General features: G+C 40.2%; 1 protein-coding gene and 2 long non-coding RNA genes across 3 annotated transcripts; 2 read left to right on the top strand and 1 right to left on the bottom strand.

Annotated features, from left to right (window-relative positions):
- The first annotated feature begins 185 nt into the window (after window positions 1–185).
- Window positions 186–7,835, top strand: LOC113031112 (uncharacterized). The gene is made up of 2 exons (XR_003273684.1): window positions 186–1,717; window positions 7,650–7,835. It is a non-coding gene; the product is annotated as an uncharacterized LOC113031112 (long non-coding RNA).
- On the top strand, window positions 3,481–4,449 carry LOC113031111 (uncharacterized). Its single transcript, XR_003273683.1, has 3 exons — window positions 3,481–3,506; window positions 3,816–3,885; window positions 3,964–4,449. It is a non-coding gene; the product is annotated as an uncharacterized LOC113031111 (long non-coding RNA).
- Window positions 7,836–16,845: 9,010 nt separating the features above from the next.
- Window positions 16,846–20,316, bottom strand: crx (cone-rod homeobox). The gene is made up of 3 exons (XM_026182958.1): window positions 19,864–20,316; window positions 18,824–18,975; window positions 16,846–18,622 (listed from the first exon to the last, which is right to left on the bottom strand). Exons 1-3 carry the CDS (start codon window positions 19,958–19,960, stop codon window positions 17,984–17,986), a joined length of 888 nt encoding a protein of 295 aa, XP_026038743.1. The 5' UTR covers window positions 19,961–20,316; the 3' UTR covers window positions 16,846–17,983.
- Window positions 20,317–23,120: the final 2,804 nt, after the last annotated feature.

A 23,120-nucleotide genomic window follows, 5' to 3' on the forward strand; every position in this document is an offset into this window, starting at 1 on the left:
TCTGCTTAAGGGGAGCCACAACTTCCACAGCAGGGTGCTATTAAAACTAGTCCCGAGGCCTCCGCCCCCTCTGAACATCCTCCTGCTCAGTGCGTCCTTCTGCACCCCGACTCTCCTGTTGCTCTGCAGCTGTAGCTTTTCAGTGCACCTCCGTCACCTGTGAAACCTGCTCGTTTGTTTTGTGTGCTCCTGTGAAAACTGATCTTCCAAACCAGCTGTGCTCAAACAAAAATCTCTTGGTTTCTTAAGAATATTATTGTTGTGGATATGGTGTCTATTTTTGTTTTACACATCTAATTCATAGAGGAGCATCTCCTCCTTTACCACTTATACAGTTATCAAAATAGGAGTAAAAAGCAATTAATAGTATCAACATTATCAGTTAGGGTCTTTTTGTTTGCAGTGATTTGTTACAGAAAATCAGGAAGGGCTTCTCCATTTTCCAAGGAAACTTCAATTCTAATGGCAGCCACGAGGGGGCGGGGTCTCACTGTCTCCTCTTCTGTTCACTGTAGATTAGTCGTCACATTCAGCCTCCATCTCTCTGTCACCACAGATTAGCATTATACTTGTCACACCAGTATGAATTGACATAGTGAACCTCTGCATGTTTAGGGTCTGTGTGTCTCCTGCAGCTTCTCTACACCTGAGCATATAATCTGTCCCTTATCAAAATTTGGGATGCACAGTATAACCTCATACTTTTTTCTTTTATATTTTTCTTATTCCTTGAGATTTTCAGACGTATAAATAAGCTGATCTTTGTATTTTCCAAATTTCTCATATTATGGTGGTAATAAATAGATGTTAAAACACGTGGATGAGAGTTTGTGTGTCATGTTTGCGTTACGTATGCTGCAGTTCAATCTGAACAGAAAGCTGTGCTGTTTATCAGTGCAGAGAAGCCAAACTTCCACATGGGGGAGACCTTAAACAAATAAGGATTTAACGGCCAGCAAACTCGTCAGTAAAAGAGTCCATAAACATAAGTGACACATGTTCAAAGAAAAAGTAGAAAAAAACGCTGCCAGAACATCGTACAGAGCCTCTAATGGGGACAGGGTTTTCACAGGCAAAATATTTAGTAACTGAATTTTGTGTAGTAAAAAATGATGTATTTACATAAAAGTATTTTCACCACTGAAATCACTCATGAGTCAAGTAAGGTGAACAAATCCTGGAGAGCTAAGTGGGGAGAAAGCACCACGTGTGGCAAATTAATACAGGTGAGAGGTGAAAGAAATGTTATTATTGGACATACAAAACTATGCAGGTCACAGTTTGGCATTTAGCATGTTAAGGTCTGAATGTGCCTGTGAACTATTTCAATGGAGTCCAGTTTTTTCCCACTGCAAGCATAGAAGGAATCTGAAGTTTACTCGATTAAAAAATGAACTCTTTAAGCTGCTTATTGTCTGCTCCTCAGTTTCAGTGGGAATGCTTGTATAGATGCGCATAAGAGATTCATGTGTCCTGTGTATAAATAAATAAATAATAGGCAAAATACAAACAAAAACTTTGAGAATTACCTCCCACTGGTGTCACCTACTTTGTTAATATTTTTAACTGTTGCATTTTGTTTGTTTGTGCTAGTTTGTTCCACAGAAACCTGCAAAGCTTCTAACGTTAGGGTGAGTCCTTTCTTTATTTCACAAAAGACAGACTTTACAATAAAACATGACAATGCTGTGCAGCTCCACATAAAGTAGGACACCTGGTCCCTCTGTTGTCAGCATGAAGCTGTAAACATTCATTCTTTGAATCTCCACTGGAGAAAATCTACATGTATACAGAGGGAATGCAATCCACGCTTCCCGACACATGTTTCTACTGTATATCCTGACCATTTACTATTTCCTTCCCACCCATATCTGGTGTATTTGGAATAAAATATTCTCATCTACTTCATATTTCATTATATTTTTATTCTACTAAGTTTCTTCTCAGAATATGATCATATAAAAAAATTACTGAACATAAAATGATTTGTTTATTATAGTAAATTAATCTATTATAGTAGAATATAGTAAATGATAGTAAATTAAACTAATCTATAGATGCAGAAAAACTAGATCCTCAGTTACTGAAAAGGTTATCTAAGAAATCTAAGGTACTGGAGAAAGAGATTTCAGTTTCATTTTACTTAATGTATTTTATGAGTATCATTATTATGCTTTAACAGAGAAAGCACATTTAAAAGCACTAAAACTGAGCAACTCTGTCGCAAACGTTGAGCAATACACTCTCTGGATCATCTCGAAACCTGGGTTTGAATTAAAAGATCCCTGGGTAAGCTAATGGCTACCTTTTCTGCAGACAGAGATAACACTTGCGTCCGTGTTGTCTATGTTTTTTGTGGCGTTCCTCAGGGCTCGGTTCGCTTTTATTTTCAGTGATATGCTGCTACTCAGCCAGTTCTTTTACCGTATGGGCGTGCTGCCCCTAGTTAAAATATTATACTCATATTTCTAGGAATACAGGACTATTGCAGTTCTTAAAGCATAGACAGACAAAATGAGAGCATTTTGCTTATTTTTTTAAGGGGGATGGACGTTAAAATAGATATTTAGCCATAACACTACAATATATTCCCCACAAATCAAAGTCCAACATTTTCTTTATTTAGTTTTAATCAGGAAACAAAAAACAGGAGTAAAAATAATAATCTATTGCTCCTAAAACAGTAACAGTTATAATATTCATCTAGCATTGCATATAGTATTTTTACAACTGCAAGCACTGCTGGAAATGTTGCCTCACACACTCAGTTAGGTATGCTTATGTCCACATCACTATCCAGCAACATTTGTCACCAACAAATGGACACAGCTGGAATGAAGACAGAAACAGCTGCTAACATTTTTCCATCCTTTTTTCCTAGAATTCTATGATTTCTTCCAAAATCATGCTCACATTCCCACTGCTACCTGTTTTTGTAATTACAGTGGGGCAAAAAAGTATTTAGTCAGCCACCGATTGTGCAAGTTCCCCCACTTAAAATGATGACAGAGGTCAGTAATTTGCACCAGAGGTACACTTCAACTGTGAGAGACAGAATGTGAAAAAAAAATCCATGAATCCACATGGTAGGATTTGTAAAGAATTGATTCGTAAATCAGGGTGGAAAATAAGTATTTGGTCACCTCAAACAAGGAAAATCTCTGGCTCTCACAGACCTGTAACGTCTTCTGTAAGAAGCTTTTCTGTCCCCCACTCGTTACCTGTATGAATGGCACCTGTTTGAACTCATCATCTGTATAAAAGACACCTGTCCACAGCCTCAAACAGTCAGACTCCAAACGCCGCCATGGCCAAGACCAAAGAGCTTTCGAAGGACACCAGGAAAAGTATTGTAGACCTGCACCAGACTGGGAAGAGTGAATCTACAATAGGCAAGCAGCTTGGTGTGAAAAAATCAACTGTGGGAGCAATCATCAGAAAATGGAAGACATACAAGACCACTGATAATCTCCCTCGATCTGGGGCTCCACGCAAGATCTCATCCCGTGGGGTCAAAATGATCATGAGATCATATGCTTTGTTCAATTGTCACCATGTAATGTATTATGATAAAGTCAGGCACAGGCTGTTTGCAGAAGTGGTTAAAGGATAGGTTAACAAATCGTTAGAAGTACCGAACAAAGTGATGGTAATTTATATGAGAATACTTTTACAGATATATGCTGATTAATGATTAATTGATTATCTGCCATTACTACCTCCTGCCATGCAGATGAAAAACAAAACACTTTCTGTGTGATAACTGAAAGTGTTTTGTAATAACTGTCTTTTTTGTACCTGATTTTCACTTACAGCACAGAGGCATATCTGACTGGAAGAACGCTGTGTACAGTGGTTGTGTGACTGGAGGAGCTATTGGCTTTTGTATGTAACTTACTTTATTAACTTACATTACAGCAAATTTATGCATTTTGTCCACGTGTTTATTTTTCTGTTTTGCAGCTGGTCTGAAGGCTGGTGTTTATTCTCTGCTGCAATTAAACATGACTTGCAGTGAAGCTCTATGGAGTGGCTCGATGGACAAAAACATAAATATTACACATGTGGCCCAGAGAAAGAAGACTCGCGTTGTGAGTTTGCTAACCCTGATGTTTCCCTGCACATCAAGGATTGCTGTTAAAGCAGAATTGAAGTGTACTGTTCAAACACAGGGATTTTAAGTGGCACCATAGTGGGTTAAAACAAACAAACAAACATAAAAAAAAGACATGTCGGTTTTTCCTGTGACTTTCATATTGTGGACAGTTAGAGCAAGGAATGCCAATTTCTCATGGTGAATCTTCAAAGACAGAGCAGAGTGGGTCTGCTTCAGTGGCGCACTGATCAGGTAATGAAAGCTGAACTTGTGTGAATTTCACTCTGGGTCAAAACTCAGATGAGCAATGTTCTGCCTGTAAAACATTGGTTTGATGTGTAAGTAACTAATCCACACCAGGATTATTTATAATAAAAGAAATTTTTTTTAAATTGTGGATTTACTACTTTTCCTTGATTATTAAAGGACTACAACACCCAAACTAGTCATTACCTTTGCTTTAATTTTTCCTTTTTTTATTATAGCGAAAGTAGTCTTCAGGAAAAGTTCTCCAGGCTTCTTGAAGGACATTCAATTCAATTCAATTCAATTCAATTTTATTTATATTGCACCAAATCACAACAACAGTCGCCTCACAGAGCTTTATATTGTACAGTAGATCGTACAATAATAGATACAGAGAAAAACCCAACAATCAACAATATGACCCCCTATGAGCAAGCACTTTGGCAACAGTGGGAAGGAAAAACTCCCTTTTAACAGGAAGAAACCTCCGGCAGAACCAGGCTCAGGGAGGGGCGGTCATCTGCTGCGACCGGTTGGGGTGAGAAGGAAGACAGGATAAAGACATGCATTCAAAGCTCTTCTTTGGATGTTGGCTGCCTTTCCTTCCCTTCTCTGTCAAGATGATCCCACTATTCACTAATGTTGAGGTCCAGGGTTTGGGGAGGCCAATACACAACTGATAGCATTCCATAATGTGTTTTTCTATTTGAAGATGGTGGTGTTGTAAATGCTATTGTATAATTACGTTAGCACAATGGTGATAGGAAGTAGGGGTGGGTTTTAATAATCGATTCATCGATTAAAATCGATTCTGGATTGGATAACGTGACATTGATTCATTAAAATCCTGAATCGATTTTTTTATATAAATGTATTTTGCCCAAAATTCCAGAATCTCAGGTGAAACGTCACAAAATTTTGACGACCACCAAACATTTAAAACAGTAAATGAGAGCAGGTACACGGCTTCTGCACAAAGACGTAAACACAAAGCGCGACCCGCAGATCAGAATCAGTGAGATGTGGCCTTTCTCACCCGACCGCACGGACACGGTCGGGGCTGAAAGCTGACAGCTCGCTGATTCTGATGTTTCGGCGGGTCCGCGCTTTGTGTTTACGTCTTTTTTGCACTGATTCTAAAGCTGTTAGTTTGATCTCTCTCCAAACAATATTGACCAAACCAGCAGCAGCAACCCTGTTCGAACATAAGAGTGTCCATAAGTGCACGTGGCACCAGGACGCTCTAGGCCGTAGAGTGATGTAGGACACATGTAGCTTTGGAAGATGGGTGCAACATTGACTGTCCAGCTCAGCTCAAAATTCAGTGTTTAGACATTTTCCTAGCTCTCCCATCTTCTTCTTCTTCATCCTCCTCCTCCCTTGGTCTCCTCCTCGAACCGCCTGGTACTGGGTTGGGGGGCAATAGCACAGGAGCATCCTGGCCATTGTCTCCATCGTCATCTGTGTCACTATCAGGAACACTTTCAGTGTCGCTCTCAGATCCCTCATCTTCCCACCACCTGATTTCATCAATAATTGGATCTTCTTCTGCTACATTATTGTACACGGGTTGTTCTATTTCTAGAGGTGGATTTCTTTCTGTGTAATCTCCTGCTCCCATCTCTGCTCTATTAATGACCAATGGTCGTTCTATCTGTTGGGGTGGATTTCTTTCTATGTTATCTCCTACTCCCATCTCTGCTCCATTAATGACCAAGGGTTGTTCTATTTGTTGGGGTAGATTTCTTTCAATGCCATCGCCTACTCCCATCTCTGCTCTAAAATTTTCCCAGGGTCCTGCTATTTCCTGGGGAGGATTTATTTCGATGCCTCCTACCGGAACATCAACTGCCTCCTCTTGTTGTGGCAGTTGATTATCAACTAAACCACGCAACTGATTGATTTCAATCCAGGGGAACATCCTGTCAACTGCTCTAAGATTTCCCTGTTGCAGCAGTGCCAAAAGCAGCTCATTGACTGCTAGTCCTACACCAACATGGTTTTGTTCACCATCGTCATGGTTTGGTGAGCCGTCTCCTCTATCCATTTTTTGAAAACAGTCTGCTTTAATAGACTGGAGGAAACTGGTCGGTACAGCTGTCAAACTTTAGCTGATTGGTACAGAACTTTTAAAATGTCCTTGAAAAAGAGTTTAAATCTCTTTAGGAAACTGTTTAAAAACACGAAGCAAATGTGAACTAATCGCAACTGATTGCTGTGAGGAACACTGCGAACTAACGGCTATTTAAGGACTTTCAGATCAAAGTCAAGATTTTGATTGGTTGTGCTTTGAGCTGACTTTTGTGACGTCATCGAATTTGGTTCATTGTGATGACGGTCAACGTTCTGCTGATGAAAAAATGTCGCCGGTGACTGAAACTTTTACAGGAGAAGCATTTCCCACAAAGCCTTGAATGAATTATAGTGACAGAAAGGGGCCACAAGATGACGCCATTTTTCACGTAGTAATTCGCGCCTCAGAGACGTCGTTATTTTTCAAAAAGAAAAAAGAAAAAGAAAGAAAGAAAGAAACAGCAACAACTACTAAACAGAATTTTTACACGTTCATTGCACATTTGTAGGAATGTTTAAATATTTACTTTTTATTAATTACTTTTCATTTTATCTTTATTTTTAAAATCACTGTGCACTGGCAAACCGGGGAGGTGGTCCCCATCTTTAAGAAGGGGGACCGGAGGGTGTGTTCCAACTAAAGGGGGATCACACTCCTCAGCCTCCCTGGGAAAGTCTATGCCAGGGTGCTGGAAAGGAGAGTTCGTCCGCTAGTAGAAACCCTGAAGACCAAACCGCTGTTGACTTAGCATGATCTGTTCTCGTACCTTGTCTGTAAAGTCAGCGCATACACGGCGCACCAGTTTCGCCGTTATAAATCTCTGGAGGCGCACATCCAATTCACCAAGGACTGGGTGCAATTGTGAGTACGCCGTCATTCAAACCAAGTGAAGTCAGCTTGAGTACTACGAGTAAAATGCGTTTGATTTCCCTCCGAACATTCAGATTAGTGCAGCATAAATTCATTCATGAGGGGAAATTACAGTGAGAACATGTGGAAGCTCTGTTAGATGGATGCCATAGTGAGTTCAGTGCACTGATGTGACATTGTCCTGAAGGATTTAGTTATTCTCTATGGTTAATGAAATTACACTAATTAATTCATATTTATTATAAATAATCCTAATTACACATCTTGCTTCCGTGTTTGTGTGCTGTGTCACTAAATACATTTTAGTGACACATTTTATTTTAGTTTTATACATTGATTAATGACCTGCAGAATCGCCTGCAGGTCCCTCTGTTGTCAGCATGAAGCTGTAAACATTCATTCTTTGAATCTCCACTGGAGAAAATCTACATGTATACAGAGGGAATGCAATCCACGCTTCCCGACACATGTTTCTACTGTATATCCTGACCATTTACTATTTCCTTCCCACCCATATCTGGTGTATTTGGAATAAAATATTCTCATCTACTTCATATTTCATTATATTTTTATTCTACTAAGTTTCTTCTCAGAATATGATAATATAAAAAAATTACTGAACATAAAATGATTTGTTTATTATAGTAAATTAATCTATTATAGTAGAATATAGTAAATGATAGTAAATTAAACTAATCTATAGATGCAGAAAAACTAGATCCTCAGTTACTGAAAAGGTTATCTAAGAAATCTAAGGTACTGGAGAAAGAGATTTCAGTTTCATTTTACTTAATGTATTTTATGAGTATCATTATTATGCTTTAACAGAGAAAGCACATTTAAAAGCACTAAAACTGAGCAACTCTGTCGCAAACGTTGAGCAATACACTCTCTGGATCATCTCGAAACCTGGGTTTGAATTAAAAGATCCCTGGGTAAGCTAATGGCTACCTTTTCTGCAGACAGAGATAACACTTGCGTCCGTGTTGTCTATGTTTTTTGTGGCGTTCCTCAGGGCTCGGTTCGCTTTTATTTTCAGTGATATGCTGCTACTCAGCCAGTTCTTTTACCGTATGGGCGTGCTGCCCCTAGTTAAAATATTATACTCATATTTCTAGGAATACAGGACTATTGCAGTTCTTAAAGCATAGACAGACAAAATGAGAGCATTTTGCTTATTTTTTTAAGGGGGATGGACGTTAAAATAGATATTTAGCCATAATACTACAATATATTCCCCACAAATCAAAGTCCAACATTTTCTTTATTTAGTTTTAATCAGGAAACAAAAAACAGGAGTAAAAATAATAATCTATTGCTCCTAAAACAGTAACAGTTATAATATTCATCTAGCATTGCATATAGTATTTTTACAACTGCAAGCACTGCTGGAAATGTTGCCTCACACACTCAGTTAGGTATGCTTATGTCCACATCACTATCCAGCAACATTTGTCACCAACAAATGGACACAGCTGGAATGAAGACAGAAACAGCTGCTAACATTTTTCCATCCTTTTTTCCTAGAATTCTATGATTTCTTCCAAAATCATGCTCACATTCCCACTGCTACCTGTTTTTGTAATTACAGTGGGGCCAGTGAGAGCCAGAGATTTTCCTTGTTTGAGGTGACCAAATACTTATTTTCCACCCTGATTTACGAATAAATTCTTTACAAATCCTACCATGTGGATTCATGGATTTTTTTTTTCACATTCTGTCTCTCACAGTTGAAGTGTACCTCTGGTGCAAATTACTGACCTCTGTCATCATTTTAGGTGGGGGAACTTGCACAATCGGTGGCTGACTAAATACTTTTTTGCCCCACTGTATATGCTTTGTTCAATTGTCACCATGTAATGTATTATGATAAAGTCAGGCACAGGCTGTTTGCAGAAGTGGTTAAAGGATAGGTTAACAAATCGTTAGAAGTACCGAACAAAGTGATGGTAATTTATATGAGAATACTTTTACAGATATATGCTGATTAATGATTAATTGATTATCTGCCATTACTACCTCCTGCCATGCAGATGAAAAACAAAACACTTTCTGTGTGATAACTGAAAGTGTTTTGTAATAACTGTCTTTTTTTGTACCTGATTTTCACTTACAGCACAGAGGCATATCTGACTGGAAGAACGCTGTGTACAGTGGTTGTGTGACTGGAGGAGCTATTGGCTTTTGCAGTATGTAACTTACTTTATTAACTTACATTACAGCAAATTTATGCATTTTGTCCACGTGTTTATTTTTCTGTTTTGCAGCTGGTCTGAAGGCTGGTGTTTATTCTCTGCTGCAATTAAACATGACTTGCAGTGAAGCTCTATGGAGTGGCTCGATGGACAAAAACATAAATATTACACATGTGGCCCAGAGAAAGAAGACTCGCGTTGTGAGTTTGCTAACCCTGATGTTTCCCTGCACATCAAGGATTGCTGTTAAAGCAGAATTGAAGTGTACTGTTCAAACACAGGGATTTTAAGTGGCACCATAGTGGGTTAAAACAAACAAACAAACAAACATAAAAAAAAGACATGTCGGTTTTTCCTGTGACTTTCATATTGTGGACAGTTAGAGCAAGGAATGCCAATTTCTCATGGTGAATCTTCAAAGACAGAGCAGAGTGGGTCTGCTTCAGTGGCGCACTGATCAGGTAATGAAAGCTGAACTTGTGTGAATTTCACTCTGGGTCTGTAAAAACTCAGATGAGCAATGTTCTGCCTGTAAAACATTGGTTTGATGTGTAAGTAACTAATCCACACCAGGATTATTTATAATAAAAGAATTTTTATTTAAATTGTGGATTTACTACTTTTCCTTGATTATTAAAGGACTACAACACCCAAACTAGTCATTACCTTTGCTTTAATTTTTCCTTTTTTTATTATAGCGAAAGTAGTCTTCAGGAAAAGTTCTCCAGGCTTCTTGAAGGACATTCAATTCAGTTCAATTCAATTCAATTCAATTCAATTCAATTCAATTCAATTCAATTCAATTCAATTCAATTTTATTTATATTGCACCAAATCACAACAACAGTCGCCTCACAGAGCTTTATATTGTACAGTAGATCGTACAATAATAGATACAGAGAAAAACCCAACAATCAACAATATGACCCCCTATGAGCAAGCACTTTGGCAACAGTGGGAAGGAAAAACTCCCTTTTAACAGGAAGAAACCTCCGGCAGAACCAGGCTCAGGGAGGGGCGGTCATCTGCTGCGACCGGTTGGGGTGAGAAGGAAGACAGGATAAAGACATGCATTCAAAGCTCTTCTTTGGATGTTGGCTGCCTTTCCTTCCCTTCTCTGTCAAGATGATCCCACTATTCACTAATGTTGAGGTCCAGGGTTTGGGGAGGCCAATACACAACTGATAGCATTCCATAATGTGTTTTTCTATTTGAAGATGGTGGTGTTGTAAATGCTATTGTATAATTACGTTAGCACAATGGTGATAGGAAGTAGGGGTGGGTTTTAATAATCGATTCATCGATTAAAATCGATTCTGGATTGGATAACGTGACATTGATTCATTAAAATCCTGAATCGATTTTTTTATATAAATGTATTTTGCCCAAAATTCCAGAATCTCAGGTGAAACGTCACAAAATTTTGACGACCACCAAACATTTAAAACAGTAAATGAGAGCAGGTACACGGCTTCTGCACAAAGACGTAAACACAAAGCGCGACCCGAAGATCAGAATCAGTGAGATGTGGCCTTTCTCACCCGACCGCACGGACACGGTCGGGGCTGAAAGCTGACAGCTCGCTGATTCTGATGTTTCGGCGGGTCCGCGCTTTGTGTTTACGTCTTTTTTGCACTGATTCTAAAGCTGTTAGTTTGATCTCTCTCCAAACAATATTGACCAAACCAGCAGCAGCAACCCTGTTCGAACATAAGAGTGTCCATAAGTGCACGTGGCACCAGGACGCTCTAGGCCGTAGAGTGATGTAGGACACATGTAGCTTTGGAAGATGGGTGCAACACTGACTGTCCAGCTCAGCTCAAAATTCAGTGTTTAGACATTTTCCTAGCTCTCCCATCTTCTTCTTCTTCATCCTCCTCCTCCCTTGGTCTCCTCCTCGAACCGCCTGGTACTGGGTTGGGGGGCAATAGCACAGGAGCATCCTGGCCATTGTCTCCATCGTCATCTGTGTCACTATCAGGAACACTTTCAGTGTCGCTCTCAGATCCCTCATCTTCCCACCACCTGATTTCATCAATAATTGGATCTTCTTCTGCTACATTATTGTACACGGGTTGTTCTATTTCTAGAGGTGGATTTCTTTCTGTGTAATCTCCTGCTCCCATCTCTGCTCTATTAATGACCAATGGTCGTTCTATCTGTTGGGGTGGATTTCTTTCTATGTTATCTCCTACTCCCATCTCTGCTCCATTAATGACCAAGGGTTGTTCTATTTGTTGGGGTAGATTTCTTTCAATGCCATCGCCTACTCCCATCTCTGCTCTAAAATTTTCCCAGGGTCCTGCTATTTCCTGGGGAGGATTTATTTCGATGCCTCCTACCGGAACATCAACTGCCTCCTCTTGTTGTGGCAGTTGATTATCAACTAAACCACGCAACTGATTGATTTCAATCCAGGGGAACATCCTGTCAACTGCTCTAAGATTTCCCTGTTGCAGCAGTGCCAAAAGCAGCTCATTGACTGCTAGTCCTACACCAACATGGTTTTGTTCACCATCGTCATGGTTTTGTGAGCCGTCTCCTCTATCCATTTTTTGAAAACAGTCTGCTTTAATAGACTGGAGGAAACTGGTCGGTACAGCTGTCAAACTTTAGCTGATTGGTACAGAACTTTTAAAATATCCTTGAAAAAGAGTTTAAATCTCTTTAGGAAACTGTTTAAAAACACGAAGCAAATGTGAACTAATCGCAACTGATTGCTGTGAGGAACACTGCGAACTAACGGCTATTTAAGGATTTTCAGATCAAAGTCAAGATTTTGATTGGTTGTGCTTTGAGCTGACTTTTGTGACGTCATCGAATTTGGTTCATTGTGATGACGGTCAACGTTCTGCTGATGAAAAAATGTCGCCGGTGACTGAAACTTTTACAGGAGAAGCATTTCCCACAAAGCCTTGAATGAATTATAGTGACAGAAAGGGGCCACAAGATGACGCCATTTTTCACGTAGTAATTCGCGCCTCAGAGACGTCGTTATTTTTCAAAAAGAAAAAAGAAAAAGAAAGAAAGAAAGAAAGAAACAGCAACAACTACTAAACAGAATTTTTACACGTTCATTGCACATTTGTAGGAATGTTTAAATATTTACTTTTTATTAATTACTTTTCATTTTATCTTTATTTTTAAAATCACTGTGCACTGGCAGACCGGGGAGGTGGTCCCCATCTTTAAGAAGGGGGACCGGAGGGTGTGTTCCAACTAAAGGGGGATCACACTCCTCAGCCTCCCTGGGAAAGTCTATGCCAGGGTGCTGGAAAGGAGAGTTCGTCCGCTAGTAGAAACCCTGAAGACCAAACCGCTGTTGACTTAGCATGATCTGTTCTCGTACCTTGTCTGTAAAGTCAGCGCATACACGGCGCACCAATTTCGCCGTCATAAATCTCTGGAGGCGCACATCCAATTCACCAAGGACTGGGTGCAATTGTGAGTACGCCGTCATTCAAACCAAGTGAAGTCATCTTGAGTACTACGAGTAAAATGCGTTTGATTTCCCTCCGAACATTCAGATTAGTGCAGCATAAATTCATTCATGAGGGGAAATTACAGTGAGAACATGTGGAAGCTCTGTTAGATGGATGCCATAGTGAGTTCAGTGCACTGATGTGACATTGTCCTGAAGGATTTAGTTATTCTCTATGGTTAATGAAATTACACTAATTAATTCATATTTATTATAAATAATCCTAATTACACATCTTGCTTCCGTGTTTGTGTGCTGTGTCACTAAATACATTTTAGTGACACATTTTATTTTAGTTTTATACATTGATTAATGACCTGCAGAATCGCCTTATCATATTAAGTGTCCACAATTGTCACTTAAAGTCGAACTTTATGCTTTCTCACTCTTGAAAGTGATTACATCCTTGCATTACATACTTAAGTTTTTTGCTGATAGGTTTCTAAAAAGAAACATGCAGATTTAAAATATAACATGCAGCTTTCTATATATGGATACATAAAAACACTTTAGTTGTTACATTTATGATTAATGTATTTGAACGTAGACACAACACATTTGTGTCAGCTTATTGGCTTATTAAAGTTCGTGTCTTGAACTTTGCCTGTGTGTGTTTCAGGTACTGCACTCTCAAAGACTGAATCAACCAGCATTGCAGCCATGGGTCATTGTGAGCATCACAGGGAAGGTTGAAGCCGCCCACTGCAGCTGTATGGCCAGAGTCGCGGAGACCTGCACCCATGTCTCTGCTCTTCTGTTTAAAGTAGAAGCAACAGTGTGGATCTGTGGCACAAGGACTGTTACAGATGAACCTGCATACTTGATTTTGCTGGGTAATATGACCAAGATACAGCCAGAGGTTGGCCATAAGATAGACTTCTCCTCTTCAGCTGCCCAAAAAAAGGCTCTCAATCAAAACATAAACAGACCATCTGTAGTGACAGGTAAAAGAAGCCGTCCTCCAAACAGAAAAATTCCACCTGCTACTGTGGAGGAGTTGGATCAACTGATGGGAAAAATATTTTTCCAAGCATAGTTCTGTTCTGAATAGCCCATAATGTTTTAATTTAGGGGGGCCTGTAAATAATTTGCATTTACTGATTATGTACTTACTAATTACCACTGTTCAAAAGTTGAATAAAGAAACAAACAAATGTTTACCTATTTTTAATTAAAACCACTTTATAGAACATCACATCAGTTACAATGTAGAGTCAATGTCATGTATAGTTTACAAATGACAAAATGTTTACATAAAATCATGACAGCATTTATATAATATCACCCAATTTCTGTAATTCTGTAATTTACTGTCACTTTTGAAAATGTATCACTGCATAAACAGCACAAGACTTTTAAGAGTATTTAACAAGAGCATTTTCCCTGGTTTTACTAACACACTGGGGCACATGTTCACCAAAACGCAGCAAACCTTTGCCATCTTATCCAGGAGGGTCACCTTTTCACCCTCACATGGAAGAAGTAATCTGATTGGCATGGTGGTATGTAGCATGTAGTATGTATGTAGCATGGTATGTAGCATGTACAAAGATTTCGTAGTGCCCCATGTGTAGTGTTGGAACCCAGTCAGGATTTGTTTCATTCATTTCATAGGCTGGTTTGCCTGCAATAATGCCAAATAATTAGCAACTTTATAAATAAAGGTAGTTCTGCATGTTCGTTCTAATTTGCTATGACCTCAGAGCGCATTGAAAATAAAAAGAGTAATATGAACTTATTTAGACCTTACCAGAATGAAACTACTGAAACACACCAACAGATATCTGTGGATGGTAGAGATCTGAATATCAGCTCGTCTCACAGCTGCTATCCAGGCTAGACGCCTTCTTTTGGTAACATCCAACACATAAGCTCCCTCATGATGCTTCCAGGTGAGGAAACAATGAAAAGAGAGCCTGTTTTCAAGCTTATTCCCTTGCCGGTAGTGCAATCTAACATTACAACCGACCACACAGCAAGCATTTGTTTGGCCTGCTAATATGGCGCCTCAACCAAAAATCCTGGCTACGCCCATCCAGTAAGATCACGCTCCAGAGCCCTATTAACGTACGGATCTAGAAAGAAGACGCTGCATTTTTAACTCTGAGGGAGATGGAGAATGAGCCTATTTCCAAAATAAAGTGGAGTGTGTTCCTTTAAGTACTATGTTGTATATATTGTCACAAACTAAAGCGTACATAGCAGTTGTTGTATCTTGTTTACTGTATCACTGACAGATAATTTCAAAGTCAAGTGAACGCTACATTATAGTGAGATATTGTGTAATGTGAAATACTGTAAGCAAATGAATAAACAACCTAATTCTTGCTAAACCTTTGATTCTTTTTTTTTTTAATCCAACTGTTTTTTGCAGATGAACATAAAACATGTTGTTACTTTTAGTATTATTATTATTATTATTATCATCATCATTATTGCACTAAATACATTTTCAATAAAGGATACTTTGATATACATTTTACTGTAAGGTTGGAAATGTGTTTTCTTCACTCTGAAATATCTTTTGAAATGCATTTTGGTTTGAAAAAAATATATTTTCAATTTCAAAAATATATATTTTTGAGCATCACAAATACAACATATATTTACCATATATTTGAAATATATTTTGGCCAGGAAAAATGTGATCTTTGATAGTGTTCCCCACCAATGCTATGGAAATGACACCGTTAGAGTCCTCACTGCTATCCAAAAGCAACATCGATTATCTTAAATTCTTGAGTGATGCCAACATTTTATAAACTTCCCTGAAAACAAATCTGATGTGTTGGTTATGAGTAGAGTTTCTTATATCACCTCTGCCCACAGTGAGCTTGGTTCATGGACTAAAGACACCTGATAAAACCATGGAGATGTTTTTTAATCTGACCTCTGTTTTGAAGTTAAAAAACGTCGGATATAAAATAATAATGATATTAATAATCATCATCTTTATTTTTGTTTTTTACTTTTAGCTGTGTTGTATTTTCTCCACTCTATTAAAACAACCGAGTTAAGCCTAGTTTAGTCCGCGCACCAACTGGAAATGAAGGTACATTCGGCTGACCTCTAGGCTCTAGATATTTAACATTTAGTTTCTGTTATGTTTTTAACCTGTAACGTTTACTTGTAATAACACTTGAACTTCTTGATTAGGTTTCTTTCTTCTTCAGAGCCTGAAGCTTTCCTTCGCAGTCTGTCTGTGGTGTTTTAGCTTTCCCGTATTCACCTTCCTCAAGGTCTGCTCAGTGCCGTCCATCCCCCATCACATCTGCTCCTCTGTGGGATTACAGCGCAAATGTCTGTCTGAAACACTCTGTGCTGAGGGGGGAGATTACAAGTGCACTGCTCCATCCAAGAGAGGTTAACCAATCAGGGCATACAGATGCAGGGATTAACCAATTGCACCACAGAGAGGGAGGGCAGAGGGATTAAGCAGAGCACAGAGTGGGATTAGGTCAGTGTCGAGTGCAGAAAAATGCTTTGAAATGTCCGTTGCTACCCGCTCACTACTCTCGCTGCGCTACATTTTCATAGTCAAGGGCTGTGATCAGACCATTTGCATGGCAACAAAAACTGGTATTACTTATTACTGTAAATATCAGAATGGCATCAGAAATGTGTCATCAAACCTTTTATGCTAGTGTGGCTGACATGAACAGTTTTTGTGATACTCAGCTTAAATGGCAAACTGTTCCATTTTTGGGTAAAAACGTGGAATTTATTTAAAACATTTGACCAAACCTACTGCAACACACAAACTGCTCCTATGTGATGTCAGCAGTAAGTTGGTGTTGCAGTAATCATGTTGGGACTGTCAGAGGAGCGGTGAAATAAGTGGAACCGCTCAGCTGATAGTGAGCTAACACAATTAATGAAACAACTGTAAGCAAAAAGCACTTTATTAAACTGCACTGTGGTCAGTGAGACAGCTGTTTTTGGGAGATGTGCATGACAACAGAGATGCAGCTAAACTGAAAAGGCTTTAAGAGCCAGAGGTGGAGGAAAAAGTAATACTGCAAAGCTGATGGGAGAGAATAGACAGAAAAGATGGAGGGAAACAGGAGAAAGAGGGGAATGGAAGTGGAAGAAGAGGCTGAGGTAGGTGACAGACAGAGGGAGGTAGGGCAATAATCCTAACTAATTCACTTAGGGCATTGCTGAAGGGATTCTAAGAGGATTGGAACACTCCCAGAATCAGATAAGCTAAAATAACCAAGATGGAACAGTGAGAGCCATGCAGGCCTTATGACAAACATGGCGGCTCCAGAGCCCACTGCTACAACATGGCCACTTTACATCCAACGTCCACTTCACACTGACCCCTAACTGTGACTTCCAAATCCGCTAAAGCTACACTTTCAAACTGGAACTCATCCCAAAGATCATCAGTGTGTAAACATGTAAAGAATAGATCACTTTAATGTGTCACATTTAAAACAGAAAATCTATTTTTTTCTCCATCAAACAGATCAGGATGATGACACTAAAGGTGAACACTGTAATACTTAACACGAAAGCTAAAAAAGATCTAAATGCAGTCAAATTAGATATTCAAATGGAACTTCAAATAATAATATTAATAATAATAAATAGCTCAAAATAACGTAACCCTGAAGGAGGACCTACAGGAGCTCCTCCAGGACAAAAAGCTCTCCTTTCACTCTATGCAAATGGAACACAAAGTGTGTGTGTGTGTGTGTGTGTGTGTGTGTGTGTGTGTGTGTGCGAGAGAAAGAGATAGCTTGTGTTGTTTCTCCAGTCTTTTCCTTCAAACTGTTTAAAGGCGTTTGTTCTCTTATTTAAGATAACACGAAGAAGAAAACAGACATGATTTGCAGTCAGGCAGCATCGATGACACTCATTCATTTGTTCATCTCCAAACCTTTTAAATCAAATGCATTTCCTACAGAAAATCTTACAAATGACAAACTGAGAAATCAATGTTAAGTCCTCTGGGAGAACTGCTTTGCCCTATCTTACATGGGATTCACTGATGCACGTGGCATGTTGACACCCTTTCTAGAGAACCTGGAACTTCCAGGAGTTTTGGTCCTTGTGATCCAGGCAATCCATTGTGGTGAAGCCCAGCTTCCAGGCCTGCTGGTCCTTGTAGTCCAGGCAGTCGACAGAGGTGAAGCCCAGGGAAGAGGCAGTGCTGTAGCCCTGTGAAGACAGAGATGCTGGGGACTGGCTTAAGGAGCCCCCCATAGAGGGCACAGCAATGGGGCTGAGAGCACCTCCGGTGCCTGACAACTGTGAATGCATGGGGGACAGATAGGCGCTGCAGTCCAGGCCAGTGAAGTAGGAGGTTGTGCTAGCATAGCCCTGGGTGTAGGCTGACGGCTGGCCATAGCTCATAGGGTAAGGTGAGGGCCGCTGCATGCAGGGCGCCGAGGAGGAGGCCAAGGGGTCTGGCAGGGGTGAGATGGCTGGGCTCCAAATGGACACGGCAGTGTTTCCGGTGCTGGAGCTCGGGGCCAGGCTGGGGCCAGAATGGGCTGAGGAGGGGCTGAATGAGCCAGATGGGTTAGGAACGGGATCAGGAGCGCTAGGCTCCTGCGCTGGCGAGGCCTTCTTTTTGGGAGGCCGGGGCTTGGACTGGCCACTGCTCTGCTGCTGCTGCTGGCGGCACTTGGCACGGCGGTTTTTAAACCAAACCTGAGGTCACCAAAACAAAATAGATTCAACATGTTACCAGTCATGCAGACATGTCATAACGTATTAATAATCAGAGGTTTGGGTTACAGAGGCATAGACATAGACTTCTATGCAGAAGTTCATAACACAGCACACTATGAGGAACGCACAAGGCCTGAACACAGTGGCCTCCATCTTGGCAGTAGCCTACTTCTCCAGTACCTGGACACGTGACTCAGGCAGGTTGATCTTGAGGGCCACCTCCTCCCTCATGAAGATGTCTGGGTAGCGGGTCTTTGAGAAGAGCGCCTCCAGGATGTCCAGCTGTGTGCGGGTGAAGGTGGTGCGCTCCCTGCGCTGCTTCCTGGGAGTGGCTGAAAGAAATGACATAGAGAGGGGATTATCATGCTAACATCAACAGAGGGGCGGCATGAATTATGAGTTTTTATGTGAGTGATTTGAATCATCTTTGTAGAAAAAGAACACAACAAGCGCTCAAGTGATTCTTTGGACAGTTTTATTTTCCAGCTATGTGCGTGGATGACAACAAATACTAAAAAGTATTAATAGAAATATCTCAGTATTATGCCATGCCAGTTGTTAATATGTTTTCCCCACGAAAAAGACAAAAAATAAATAGAATAAGTCTCAAAATGAAGTATCATAGTCAGAGGTTGTTAGAGGAGTTCCCTTTACTTTGAAAAGCAGAAACGGCGACTTTTTATTTCATAAAATAGGATTTCCATTAAAAGTACTGTGAGTCTACCCTTCATGGTGCATAGAGCCAACTGCCTTGTTGTATTTGCAGAAGAACAAGAATTATTACAAATATTTTATATATTAGAATTTCTAATATATAAAATACCAATCTGAGCGTTAATGAAGCCGCTAAGAAAAGTTAACAAAACGGTAACAACAACAATCTATGTTCATCTGAATTCAGAACTAATAGTTTTCCATTTAATTAAAAAATAAATCTCACGTATAAATTTATCCACAGAGCCGCATAATGTGGAAGTTTAAAGGCCGACGGACAAAATATCTCTTACTACAGAGTTCTTCCGAAATATTCAATTTTATTCAGTCCAGCGTAATAATTAGAGACTATATTCAGCATCGGTCACTAACAGAAAAGAATGTTTTCGTTTGCTAAAGCATCGAAACCTGCGCGTTTTACGCACCCTTCTGACAAACGTGATTCTAGAAACTGTGAGGACAGAAATGCGTATTTTTTGTTTTTTCCTATAAAAGTTCAAACTTACGTGGATAAGCGACGGTTGTATGAAGCACATCCATTCCAGGGGCAGGCACGTTTAACCCGTTCATGGTGTAATGGGGTTGCTTTATGTAGGACATCATCCTTACAGCAGCCTTTTAAGTCCTCTCGCTGACTTGTAGGTCGGACACGCAACGCAGCAGCCGTGGCCCCCTCAGAGCTCAGCCGGGGCAACAAGTCGGTGCGTCCGAGGCCAGGCGCTGAACGGATAAGCGGGGCGCGCAGGAGTTCACAAGACAAGCGTCAAAGTGCTTTTTTCTTCTTTCTCTTTCCTTTTTTCTTAAACTGCTCTTTCAGCTGTAACCGACTGTCAGCTAAGCTGGGCAGCACACCGCAGAGCAGCGAGCATCCGGACCGCCTCTCTGTCCAACTTCACACAGTCAAAGTCACACAGGTGAAGTGGCCTTCGGATGCCTTTGCGCCTTGGTGAGGTTGCTCTACTGAGTTTCTTTACCGGCGCAGACTGCTAATTAGAGGGAGCAAGTGTCTCCAACAAACCCCTCCCCCCCACACACACACGCACGCACAGAGGCAGGCACGCGCAATACTTTGCCTGAACAATTTATTCTAACCTGAATACATACAAAGAAAGTCCTCCAAGTATAAATAATATAGATATCTCCCCCAAACTTCTAATCTACCATATTAAATATATAATTTTCAGTCTGATTGTATATTTTAAACATACAGTCCACAATCCTAACCTGTGTAGTTTATCAAAATAAAAAATAATTTCTAGAATAAAAACTATGATGCCTACAAGAAGTTAGTTCCCACAGATCATGCTCAGTCATTTTCCCTCCCTGATCAGTGAACCTGGGGCACATCTGCAACACTTCATGGATTCACAGATTATATCTATCTGCAAAGCAGCTGTATTAACACACACACACACACACACACACGCACACGCACACACACAAACACCCAGATGCACAAAAGCAATAAAGCTCATTTGATTTATCATAATATGCTTTATCTCAAAAGTAAGTATCTTATCTCCAGATAAAGAGAGGAAAGACAGAGCAATCCGTTCAGTGGCGGTGCGGGATGGAACAACAGCAGCAGCACTGCAGGGGTGTGAATTGGATGGGTCAGCAGGTAAACTTAACCAAAAAAGGTAAGAGAAGAAGATGCACTGGAAGGAGAGGAGAGAGCGCACAACAGAGAACTCAGAGCTGCTGCACCTGAAGGAGGCACCTTGGGTTTACATGGGAATGGATTAAAAACACACAGTTGGGGTCGCGTTAGTCCCAAACTGTTCTTGTGGAGCAGGTTGTTGCCAGTGATGAAAGAATCATCCTCAGGAGTGAGTGTATCATACTGTACATGTGTGACTGACAGGCACCTTTACAGGCTTATAGGGTTCTGGCCTCGACGAGCTTTGTTGTTGTTTTATTAGATTGTTAAATCATGACTTATTAAAGAGTAATGTTTTACTTTTAGCTATGTAATCGTTCTGTTTTATTTTCTTTTAGGGTGTTGGTGTTGTTGAATAGTGATGTTCTTTTTATTAAACACTGCTAATCTTTTCGGACTGATTTATGTTTGTTTAAAATAGAAGTGGTGTTCAAACACTGCCCGCTTGATGATTGCAATGTGCTCTCTGTTCATCAGTGGGACAGCTCTTCCTACGGCTGCAACAACAAATAGGGAAATAGGGAAGAGGACTGAGCTGGTTTAATCCCTACCCTTCCCCCCAAGACAGGACTTACAGAGACATTTTCAGAGTGAATCAAGTGAGCCAACGTCTATATATGAAACTGAACATTTTCTGATTTGTGTGCTGAACGAGGCCTTAAAGCTCAGAAAGATGGTAAAGAAGACAGAGACCAGGTATCCAGGTGGATGGAAGACGGGGAGAAAAGACCCACATACAGATGGATGGGTGGATGGAGGGGAAGTGAGAGGAAAAGCAGGTGAAGGGGCAGGGGGTGGGGGAGGCTCCGGTCCTCGTCCCAACTGACACACTGCTGCAGTTAATCCAGATTAGAGTGTCTAAAACAGGTCGGCTAAATCTGCAGGCCAGCCAGCAATACAGAGACTGCTGTCAGGACCAATCACTCACCCTGCACACACACACACACACACACACACACACACACACACACACACACACACACACACACACATTTTAGTAATCTCCTCTGTGCAAACCAGGTGCCACCAGCAGCTCTACACAGAACGCCATTAAACAGCCCACCAGCCCCCGCCCCCAACTACCAGCCAAGTTGGGACTCACACCCGTTGGAGCACTGTACTGTCAGAGACATTTGTCTCACCCAGTTCTTTCGTGGTTGCACATTAATTTAATTCTGTTTAATTTTAATTATATATTGCAACTATGAAAGTAAATATCTAAAGATAAGATGAGACCTTGCAGCAAGAAAAAAATATTACACATAAAAACCCAATGATAGAGATTTTAATCCTGATAATAGGGGATTACACTTATCTAAGAGTTGGAAGTTAGAAATCATCATCCTGACATGGGATGTGTTTTAAACTCAACAAGAACAGGTGACTCAAAAATGCAGAATGACGAGATTAAGGTCAATTTCCCCTGATTTTATTAATAAGAGATGTGTCCCTATAGGATGTGGTGACACGACGCAACAGACAGTCAGAGATGGTAGTTTACAAAGATGGGGTTTTTAGGCAAGGCTACTTGTGCCCAAGAGGAAGGGGAGGCACAAGTGAGTACTGGGAATGACTACAAGTGAGTGAATTTGAATGTCCTACCATGAATATAGTTTAACTGATTTGTGCCATCTGGCTTCAGTATAACTCATCTGCATACCAGGGGAAATGTCTTCTGTGTGTTCTAGTTATAAAACGTTCTACTAACTGCCTAAGAGAAACATGTACAGTAAGAAAGATGTTGGTCCCAGCACAGAACCCTGTGGAACTCCATGACTCACTGCTAAGACTAATTAATTAAAATTTGAATTTAAATAAATAAATAAATACTAAAGGTAAAGGTGTGAGCTTTAACCTTTTTAATTTATATTAAAAACACTATCCCTTATCTCATCATATCATATCTTAACTGTGTTAATAATTGAACAAAAAAATCCTTCTGTCATTATTAGATGTTGTCACCTATATTATAATTTCTTGGCACTATCCCATAGATGTTGAAGAAAATGGATTTATGTTCTTTACAGGGAGAATTTGGCTCTTGACTTCCAGCTGTTTTCCTCTTTTGTCTGTTAGTCTTTTTCATATCAACTTTGATTTTTT

Source organism: Astatotilapia calliptera, chromosome 10 (genome assembly GCF_900246225.1).
Source record: "Astatotilapia calliptera chromosome 10, fAstCal1.2, whole genome shotgun sequence".
Lineage (NCBI taxonomy): Eukaryota > Metazoa > Chordata > Actinopteri > Cichliformes > Cichlidae > Astatotilapia > Astatotilapia calliptera.